Source organism: Urocampus carinirostris, chromosome 4 (genome assembly GCF_059441175.1).
Source record: "Urocampus carinirostris isolate Australia breed hairy pipefish chromosome 4, RoL_Ucar_1.0, whole genome shotgun sequence".
NCBI classification, from domain to species: domain Eukaryota; kingdom Metazoa; phylum Chordata; class Actinopteri; order Syngnathiformes; family Syngnathidae; genus Urocampus; species Urocampus carinirostris.
Window position 1 is genome coordinate 32,404,187 of NC_142352.1, and position 10,882 is coordinate 32,415,068.

Consider the following 10,882-nt stretch of genomic DNA (forward strand, 5'->3'; position numbering starts at 1 on the left):
AGCAAGAGAGAGAAAGAGAGAGAAAGAGAAAGAAAGAGAGAGACAGAGAGGGAGAGAGAAAGAGAGAGAGAGAGAGAGAGAGAGAGAAAGAGAGAGATGAGGACACACAGAGAAAGAGAGAGAGAGAGAGAGAGAGAGAGAGAGAGCGAGAGAGAGAAAGGTAGAAAGAAAAAGAGAGAAAGACAGTGAAAGACAGAAAAATAGAAAGAGCGAGATAGAAAGATAGCAAGAGACAGAAAAGAAAGAGAAAGGGAAAAAGAGAGAGACAAAGAGCGCAAGAAAAAGAAAAAGAAAGAAAGAGAGGGAGAGAGAAAGAGAGAGAGGGAGAGTTTTAAAGGGTATCCGGCTCCTTCTTGGCTCTCGTACACTTTAAAGAGCTGGCTCATCGAGCCGTTGTGTTTGCGAACCACCCATCACTATTACGCACGTTACTCCACATTTTGAGACAATATGAAATAAACGAATCTGATGTAACATCTGTTTCATGCATATTGATAACATTTCTTCTGTCCGTTTTAAATAATCAAGCCTAATGTAAGCTTTTGCTGGATTTGCTGCTATGTAAAAGGTGCATCAAGTGCTGTGCAAATACATTTTGTGGGTAATGGGGAATAATAGTGAAACCCCCCTCCTCCTAATGTGGCGGCCCAGCTCACCGTGATAAGGCCTGTGGCAAATGGTGTCCTGAGAGCCTCCCCTCACCCACGTGTCATGGGCATCAGGTTGGGCTGCCAACTGGCCTCTGCTGACCACCAGGCTCATGCGGTAGACGGTGAAGACCACTCCATCCAGGCAGCGCCACCACAGCAGGATGTTGGAGCCACAGTCGACCAAAGACAACCTCTTGGAGTTGACGTCCAATGCCAAGCAGAGAGAGGTGGCCACGTGGAAGAGGCGGTGACCCGAACCCCACTTCCATAACTGCCGCGCGTTGTTGGCATCACAGGCTGAGACACTCAAACTTGCCGAGTCTTGAGCAGACAAGCAATAGCCCGTGATGGAGTGTTGAATAGCAAATGGGTCTTCCACTGCAACAGAAAAAAACAAACTCCAGTTTTGGGTACAGTAGAACCTTGAATGTTGATAAAGAGCATACTACAGCAGGTGTGTCAAACACGTGACCCTTGGGCTGGATCAGGCCCGCCAAAGTATTGAATCGTGTCCGCGAGAAAACGCTGTGCGAAGGCTAAGAGTAAAACTAGCTGCAGGTTGAAATACGTCCACTTAATGTTGCCAAAGCCAGACACAGCTAACAAGGACACTGTAGTTGTATTTATTTCTCTTTATCTCTGCCCTTCTATCTCTCTCTTTGTCTCTGTCTCTCCCTCCCCCTCACTCTCTTTCTTTATTTGTCTTATGTCTCTTTATCTCACTGTATCTTACTTTCTATAATTTTTTTCTTTATTTTTCTGATTTTCTCTTTCTCTGTTTTCCCCCCTCTCTTTTTCTTTCCATCTGTTTTTGTCACTCTTGGTCTCTCTGTCTCTTTTTCTCTTTCTTTTTCTCTTTTTATCTCTACCTATCTTGAAATGAAATGAAATATATAGCGGTTTTCAAGTCAATGACTTCCCAAAGCGCTTTACCATGTGCTCCACATTTCCCAATAGCGGCCTTGCAGCCATGTAAGGCGCTAACCTGCTTATTGGGGGTATTAGGGGTTCAGTGTCTTACCCAAGGACACTTCGACATCTAACACGGACGAGCCGGGATTCGAACTGGGATCCCTTGATCCCAAGACGAGCGCTCTACCTCCTGAGCTACTGCTGCCCCTCTCTTTTTCTTTTCAATCTTTCTCCTTCTCTACCAGTTTCTATTTTTTTATCTCCTTCTTTCTCCATCTTTCTCTCTCTCAAATATAGGTTGCTTAAAATATCGAAATATCGGTTCTTACACCAATTCCATTGTCAAATTAAAGCACTTTTTGAGAACTATCAAAGCCAGTTTTCTAATTTATCCAATACTTTAAAAAAAGATGCGGTGTGAATCATGTATCATGCGATTTTATAATCTTGCGTGTGCATTATCAATACACTTAGATGTTAAGTGAATTGTCAATATATTTGTTTTTGAGGCAAATCTCTCCCCACGTAGATGTTGGCTAAACATTATAATATGAAGCTTAAATTTTCAGTTGCAGGAAGTTTTTCCCATTACAATTTACCACTGGGAAACACTAAAATTAATGTCCATTATTGATATGTAATCCTTTCATTAATACACATTTAATAGTGAGTTTTCTCTACCAACTCCTGAGTTCAGTCAAGATGAATACATTTAATTCTTCATTTCACCTTCTGAGTAAACAAGAGTGGTGTTATAAGTGTCATGTAATATAACACAGAGCCAAACATTGTATAAAGATAATTAACACAGTGTAATCTGATATTACAACACAATCTATGTATCACTTTATCAAGAAAAACTTTGTTGGAATACCTGGATTTTTTTAAAGATATACAGTAAATGTGCAAATTACAGCTCATAACTTGCTTTGCAAACAAATCGCATATCCAGTTCTGATAGTACCCTGTTTAGGTGAGGCATTGACCTGTCCTCTTAGGCGCAAACCCGCAGGACGGGAATGATGCAGGACGGGAATACCAGCTGCAGTCATCCACAAGGGAAGAAGTAATGCAATGGCAAAGCAAAGCCACCAGAGAGGAGTGAGTGTCTGCGTCATTTTCGAGAAAACTTGTTGAGAAACACGGCAACAACTTGAAGCATTTACATGCACTTCAACTAAAATTCAAGAACTTTTCAATCCGTTATAACACAACATTAGAATTCAAGTATTTTCAAGGATTTCAAGCACCAGTTCCCCCGGAGATTCGATCTGCAACCTCAGTGGAAATGTTTAAATCTAAGTTTGAAACACACTTCTATTATATAGCATATGAATAACCTATATTTTATGTTGACAATATCTGTGTAGTATTTGTTATTGCAACATCCATTGCAGCATGTTCATGCGGTGCCTTCTCAAGGTTTCTTCATTTTCCTCATGTTGAGGTTTTTGAGTTTGTCCTTGCCCTCATGTAGGTTTTAAATCAGGGGATGCTGTCATATTAGTCTGTCTCATCTCATATCTCATTAGCTGCACCGCTTATCCTCAGTAGGGTCGCGGGCAGTGGGCAGGGGACACCCTGAGCTGGTTGCCAGCCAATCGCAGGGCACACAGGGACAGACAACTCCCTCGCCCATTCACACCTAGGGACAATTTGGACCGGCCAATCCACCTGAAATGCATGTCTTTGGAATGTGGGAGGAAACCGGAGTGCCCGGAGGAAACCCACGATGAGAACATACAAACTCCGCACAGGAAGTCCGGTAGCTGGATTTGAACCCACACAGGAGGCCTTAGAACTGTGCCGCACACGCGCTAACCACTGCTGCCCCATATTAGTCTGTGTTTTGCAATAATCTGTGGTCTGTGTAGCCCTTTGAGACTCTTTGTGATTAAGGGCTACACAAATAACCATGACTTGACTTGACATACTAAACATCGGTGGACGCGCCCCTCAATGAAGAGTGACCCACCCTAAAGCTGACACTATGTATCAATTTACATAGTCGGAATAGTGGAATAATAGGCCGGGCAAAAACGGGAAGACCCTGTGATTCAATAAGAGTCAAAGTGTGAGCAGTGTTAAACTCTTGGGATAAAACAGGCCAGCTCTGTTTTAATGTCACTTTTATAACCTGTTTGTTTGCTCCCATTTTATTGTTGTCAAGTAGGTCAGCGGTTCGCGTGTGGAAGTATCTTTTATCTTCTTGGGGGTTGACACATTTGATAAACATCATTGAAACGTTGGTCCGCAAATAAAAAGAAAGAAAATAAAATTTAAGTGTAAACTGTGTGTTTTGAATTCTGCTTACCAGAAGTCGAGCATGCCTCCCTCAATACAGCCGTCCCAAATACCAACAACAGACAAAGTGTTGCCGTTCGGGACATTTTTTCGCCAATGTTATCCTTTTCTTAGCGGAGTCATAAAGACCAAGGCTTCTCCTGGAGGAAAACTATGAAAACCACGGTGACTATTTATTTTAGTGTAAAGCGAAAGTGAAAAAGATTCGCCCAGCCTGCTGTCAAATGTCCCAGATCCAGTCCGATTATTCCAACGAGACAAGTTCGACTCATCCAAATGAATTTGCATTTCCGGTGGGGCTTACAAAATAAAAATAAATTGGCTTGATGCTCAGCGACAATCCTTCAAAATTGTACATATACTGTAGGCCAGTGTTTTTCAACCAGTGCGCCGGGGAACACTAGTGTGCCTTGAAAACATTTTAGTGTGCTGCAAAAATTGCCCAATTTAATATTTGCGAAAAAGCATACCATTGGCCAGTATAATTGATTTCTTCCAGTTATCAACCATTTCAGTAGGTGGCAGCATATTGCTATTTTGGTTTTTCCTTTTATGTAGTAACAAACCTGTCAACCTCCACAGCTTCATGCCCTTACAAACTGTCGTATTTTCCCCTACAAAATAATCTTACACCATGTTTTTTTTCAAATGTGTTTACTTATGTAGTTTAACATGTTATATTGTACATGTGTTTCGTTATATCATATATATTGTTAATTAACATTTTCTTGTGAGACACTGAGTTGCTTGACATGAATGAGGTTTATTATAAAAAAGTTCAAAAATGAAGTAGCTTGGACGTTCACTGTCGAAGGAAAAAATACATGCAAATAGAATTAAGTAGAATAACAAATGTTCTTATTCAAATTATGAATTCATTTTCTGCATTAAATCATTGTTGGTAATATACTAATTAAAGGGATAACCACAAACCTGCATCCCGGACGCTAACGTGGAGCTATCCGGGAGGCACAAGGTAAGTCATCCCAGGAGCTACCTGGAGCTACCTGGACCGGAACTATCCGGCTTCAGCGCTGTTAGACAGAGACACAAAGCCTGCGGGAAGCGGAGAGGAGGTGGACTCGCTAACACAAGGTGGTGTAACCCTGGGCACAAAGATCTTATCTGCCGCAAGGACATCGAACTTCTGGACTAGCGTGTGACGTCATCCACTCCGGTGTGGCTTAACAACAACATAGCACCCCAAGGGCATCCTGTTAATCTGTTAATAAACAACAAGGAGACTGCGGTAAGTGTGAATTTCTCTACGGGGATGAATAAAGTATCTATCTATCTATCTATCTATCTATCTATCTATCTATCTATCTATCTATCTATCTATCTATCTATCTATCTATCTATCTATCTATCTATCTATCTATCTATCGCTCTCTCTCTCTCCATCCATCCATCGATCTATCTATCGATCTATTTCATTATTTTCTTTTTTAATAGAAAAAAAGAAAGAAGCAGATCGATGGTAGTAAAACAATTTCTTTGGGTGATACTTTAAGTATTATTTTTATTATGCATGTTGTTTTTTGTTATTTACACCAAAATCAATTATTACCTGGATGACCTCTGAAGCCAGGGTGTATCTATCTACCTTGGTTATATCACTCAAGAGGGGTGACCAGGGTAATGAAGCCAGGGTAATGACAGAATACATTTTTTCAAAACTAGTCAATTTTAAAACAACAACATGAAACCAGTGGATTAATTTGTAAATATTTTCAAAGGACGTATGCCTTGAGATTTGCTAATGAAAAAAGTATAGCTCTAAAAACGTTGAAAAACTCTACTGTAGAGCATAGATGTCAAATTCAGTGATTTTACTCGTGTGCTTGCGGTATTTTTCTATTCTAGAATGAAAATGGTGAAAGAAGGAAAATTATTGTTTTTAAATCCAGTCCAAATGCCAACCCAAACTCCAAAAAAGAAAAAGGAATGAGGTTGTTCGAGCACGTCTAAGAATTTCACATACTTGCATGCACAACAAAAGGAGCTTGACAGAGGCTCCAATGATGATTTCAGCCAGAAGTTGGCGTTAATAAGAATTTTACAGACACCATCTTTAACGATTTGTATATTTTAACAGTTGAAAATAGATTTACATCTGAACCAACTCATTAAACGTTCCAAACATGAACAAGCTCATGTGGGAGTTGTGAATGAAAATATAATTGCCTCAACTGTCATAATGCTTTGAAATAAAGATAAAGAAAATAAGATGGACAATAGCACCAGATCAAACTACCAGGCTGGGCGTACTAGGGCTGATAAAATACCGCACCTTTACCTACCTCTAGCGGGAGGAATCAGCAATACCTTTTCTATTTATTAAAAATATATATCATAACTCTCGATATAAATGAGCAACAGTCTTACTTTTTTACTTGGAAATTTCCGGCGGGAAGGATTAAATCATCCGATGGGCCATGTGTTTGACATGCTTCTGTAGACATATTTTATCCTGGACTTACCTTTATTTTACGCGTGTCTAAACGCTATGACAGCATTTGTTCCTCTTTGGTTTTATTTTTTTTTACTACGTGCATTTCAGATGGCGTTACAAGCACTGATTCGATGCAATTCGAGGTACAGACTCTTTCAAGTTAAAGTTAAAAGAGGGAAAATGTGCATCCGCAAAACATGTAGCACACGCACCACTATCTTTGAACATTTAGTGCTTTTCTTTCATGCTCAGTGATGGCTTTTTGATTTTTCAGAGCACAACCGCTGCGGTTGTGCTTCTTCAAGGTAGGTGTGAATTATTAATCACATCCTGCTTTCAGATTCTCTTCAGACTGACAATAGATGCACTTTGCTGACCGATTTTCGCCTGAGTTTTCTCCACCAAATCTGATCACTTCTTTATTTCACCTTCTGAGATAATAACAGAGGTGTTCTAAGTGTCATGCAGTATAACACAGAACATTAGATAAAGAAAATAAACCAGAATCTTCTGAAATTACAACACAATCTACACTGTACGTATTGTTTCATCAATCAAAACTTTGTTGCACCACCTTGATTTTATTGAAACAGACAGTAAATGTGCAAAATTACAGCTTATAACTTGCTTTGCAAACAAATAGCACGTTAAATTCTGTTATTTTACATACAAAATTGTTTATTTGAGCATAACCGGTAGTTACAAATCCTAAACATTCAACTTAATGTCTATGAGCTCTTGAGCTTTGCCAAAAATACAGTCAAGACTAATATGACCATCGTTATTTCCTAATGCTTGGAATCAACAGCTCTTTGTGACGGTGTGAGCTTTCAACACATGAAAACAATGAAATATACAGTATTTACATCCAACGTTAGTAATACTGACAAAGTACCTGTATTTACTAGTTAAGATTCAACAACATAAAGGTACAAGAGGACCTCACAATATTTGAAAATGTTTAATTTGACGACAATTTTCTCACTGCAAGACTTAGGTAACTCCAAGAGGGAGACAAGAGTTTACAATTTATATTTATTTTCGTACCTGTGTTCTGAGTGGACTTTTGACACTTTGTCTGGTTCAGATTTTCCTTTACAATAAACCTTATAACCTGTATAAAGATCCAAATGAGCTCAGATGAGACAGCATTAGACCATAGGTCCCTGGTTCAAGTTGGGTCATTTGAGAATATTTTTGATTTGCATCTTGAAGACCGTATTTTCACGACTATAAGGCGCACGGGGCTATAAGGCGCACCCCCCCCAAAATAGATTTTTGTCCTATATCTTCCATACCTAAGGCGCACCGGACTATAAGGCGCTAACTCCTAAACATTCCGACGGCTCACAAAGAAGCAAATACGTGTCTCAGACATATACCGACACGGTGTCTGTATGATGTCCTCAATCACTCAAATGCGTCATTCCACATATCATTAGGAAGGTTAAACTCTTGGGATTCAAGAAATGCCAGCAGTTTCTTAGTTTCTATTTTCTTTTTCGCTGGCAACTGTGTGTACAGCAAAGTAAGGATTCCATTGTTCAGGGAAACGCGGTTTTTATTGTGCATATGACAATAAACACTTTGAATTGAATTGGATTGAATTAAAAAAAAAGACTCATCATGGTAACAAAAACATCAGTCTGAAACAAGATACTGGGAAAATATAAAGCCGGGGTAGCTCACCAAAGTCGCCTTGCAGCCATCACATTCAATAATAATACGCAACCATGGTCCACTTACATCCGTGACTGAAGTAAATCCAACCGTGTAAAATATTTACACAATCCAAATCACGCAATAACGCTGACAAATAAAAGAAATAATCCACCGAGAAGCATCTGCATTGATGGACGTTGCTGGTTGCTAGCTGTCTGTTCAGCCCCATAATTCCTGTTTACAAATACAGACTAGTAAAAAGTGTTTTCTCCAGGCCGTAGAGCAATCTAACATGTGATTGACATTCATCTTTTTCGGCCAATTGCAGGCTTTGTTTTGCCCCGCTTTAGCCTATGCAAGCCTGTGAATGCTAAAAAGGACCCTCCTCCTTTACCTTCAAATAACTTTAGCCAATAGAGACCGATTCAAATGATGATTGACACATTGGTTTGAAAATTAAACGCCGGTATATATATTCCAGCATACACCACGGACTACTTCGCCAACGGGGGGAAAATCTATCTTGCCTTAGTTGCGAGACGTTGTGACTCAATATTGATCCATATATAAGGCGCACTGTATAACAAGGCGCATGGTCATCTTTTAAAAAAAATAAAGGCTTTTAGGTGCACCTAATAGTTGTGAAAATACGGTGCATTTGTATTACCCTTTCTGCTGAACTATTGTAATAGGGTACATACATGGCCCATTGGCGTAAATGTTTTTTAAAGGCCCTAATGCTTAAATATAAAATGTTTTATTCTCAACACTGTTGTGATGCACAGAGGTAATATCAGTCCTGATTGTTATCCTGAGTGATCTTCTAGCTCCGTTATCAGCACGTTACCATCAGACTCTGTCGCTTGGGATCCAGTTTGTCGGTAATAGGCACTACCAATTGCAGGGAGCCCACGGAAATGGCCAGCGTTTCTCCTGTAAGCGAAGCATAGGGCTCCTGCCACCAGGGCAAAAATGAACACTGCCACAAGCACAGCAGCAAGGATGACGCTGGAGTGTAATCCTGAAATGCAAGGTACACATTGGTTAATCTTAGCTTTCAAAACTTGATAGAATCCAAACTGTGTCGTTTGGTTGCTACGTTTGATTACAATGAGCCATCAAACACCTCTTCAGGGTCCGTACACCTTTTAAATGGTTAAAGCTAAGCACTTTTTTAAGAACCTTCAAAGCCAATTTTCCAACTTCTCCAGTACCGTTAAAGAAAAAAATCCAGTGTGAGTCATATATCTTGCAGAGCCACAAACATATCTGCGATTTACAAATGCGATTGTTAATCTTGCGTGATTACATGATTTTTAAAACTTGAGTAAATCACAAATATATTTGTGAATCCAAACAATACGTGTGTAAATAATTTTAAGAGGAATCATATAGGTGTTTGGTAAAATGACACTAATATGTAGCTACCCATCATAAATTACCACTGGGAAACTCTACCTTCATTTTTTACATATCCTGTAACATATGTCCATAATTATACATAATCCTTACAATAATACACATTTCAGAGTAATCTGTTCAGGTGTAGCTTGCACCTGTACCATATAGGGTCTATGACGCTACATAGGACAATGCCATACAAACTAATGCCAGCTACCATTAATCACAAGGGAAGAAGAAATGCAATGGCCAAGTGAAGCAACCAAAGATCAGTGTCAGCCTAATTTTGAAGTAGACTTGTTAAGAAACATGCAAACAAGTTCAAGCATTTACGAGCACATCACCTAAAATGCAATCACTTTTCAACCCTTCAAAATTCTACATTAAAATTCAAGCATTTTCATCTATTATAAGCACCCGTACGAACCCTGTCACTTACAAAACAGTAATAAATACTAAACAGTGCTTTACATAAATTGCTCCCATCTTCAAATCAAATTCAACTGAATAGATCCTAAGGGTCGGATGTTTCTACAATGGCACCAAATGGTTCCATTTTATAAACAGTACATCTAAATTTGGAAAGGAAAAACATCTCACCTTGGCAGTTACATTACATTTGTGTTAGCAGCTAGCAAGGACCCAGAGGGACTAACATGCACCACATAATAATGGTAGGAAGGGAAAACAAACCCTCACATAACAGCTGTAGCCCAATAAAGAGTTAAAGTGCAATTAAAGTCAACTTTACCATTGATTGGTTCCACTTCCACATCAGTAGTTACATCTGTAAATGAGCATAGTAAGTGAGGTTAGTGTCTCAATAATGTGCGCGGCATTGGTGTGTATGAGTGCTCTCATAAAGAAGAGTAGGAAAACAAAACACCTCATTTGTGTACAAGAGGGTGTTTCATTTAGTTTGTGATACAGTTTATATCATATATGTGAAAAGGAATCAGCAGAGGGGCTTATGAGTGTTCCTGTAGTGTTTCTTTAGCATGCTTGTAATTGTTTTATTAGTGCACCACACGTTGTTTGTTTAATGCATGTGAGAACAAAGCAGCTATCTTTGTCAGTGTATTACTATGAAGTACAAGCATAATGGCCCTGGGTTGCCCGTCCTGGCGTTGCCTGACATTCTACTTGGGTGAAGTTTGTTGTATAAGCGTCTGGGAGCCACTAGGGAGCGCCAAAGAGCCACATGCAGCTCCAGAGCCGGTAGTAAACAAAAGCAGAGCTTTATCAATGTTGTTGGTATTTATTGGTGGTACCTTGACATGAAACCTAGCTAAAGACACTCGCAGAGGCCCAAAATACAATTGGGTACATTTTCACGAAAATTGGTTCAGTCGGTTTAGAGCCTATAAGTCACGTACAAACACATACTCACGCGCACACAAACACGCACAAACAGGCACATCGGGATTTATAAAGTAGTTTATATTTAGATCACATTAGATAGATTTTATAGATAGATTTAGATAGATTTAATTTAGAT

The 10,882-nt window shown here is 39.4% G+C and overlaps 2 protein-coding genes across 3 annotated transcripts in view; both read right to left on the reverse strand.

Annotated features, from left to right (window-relative positions):
• ly75 (lymphocyte antigen 75) overlaps window positions 1-4,099 on the reverse strand; it is a 49,680-nt gene extending 45,581 nt beyond the window's left edge. For both annotated transcript variants that reach the window (XM_088334214.1, XM_088334213.1), the window contains exons 1-2: window positions 3,877-4,099; window positions 657-1,028 (exon numbers count right to left, since the gene is read on the reverse strand). In XM_088334214.1, coding sequence (XP_088190340.1) covers window positions 657-1,028; window positions 3,877-3,952 — 448 coding nt within the window. In that variant the 5' untranslated portion in view covers window positions 3,953-4,099. The remainder of the gene's footprint in view (window positions 1-656; window positions 1,029-3,876) is intronic.
• A 2,802-nt stretch (window positions 4,100-6,901) lies between these two features.
• The window catches only part of pla2r1 (phospholipase A2 receptor 1), a 48,202-nt gene continuing 44,221 nt past the window's right edge, over window positions 6,902-10,882 (reverse strand). Inside the window, exons 29-30 of the mRNA XM_088334215.1 lie at window positions 10,136-10,171; window positions 6,902-9,004 (exon numbers count right to left, since the gene is read on the reverse strand). Coding sequence (XP_088190341.1) covers window positions 8,790-9,004; window positions 10,136-10,171 — 251 coding nt within the window. The 3' untranslated portion in view covers window positions 6,902-8,789. The remainder of the gene's footprint in view (window positions 9,005-10,135; window positions 10,172-10,882) is intronic.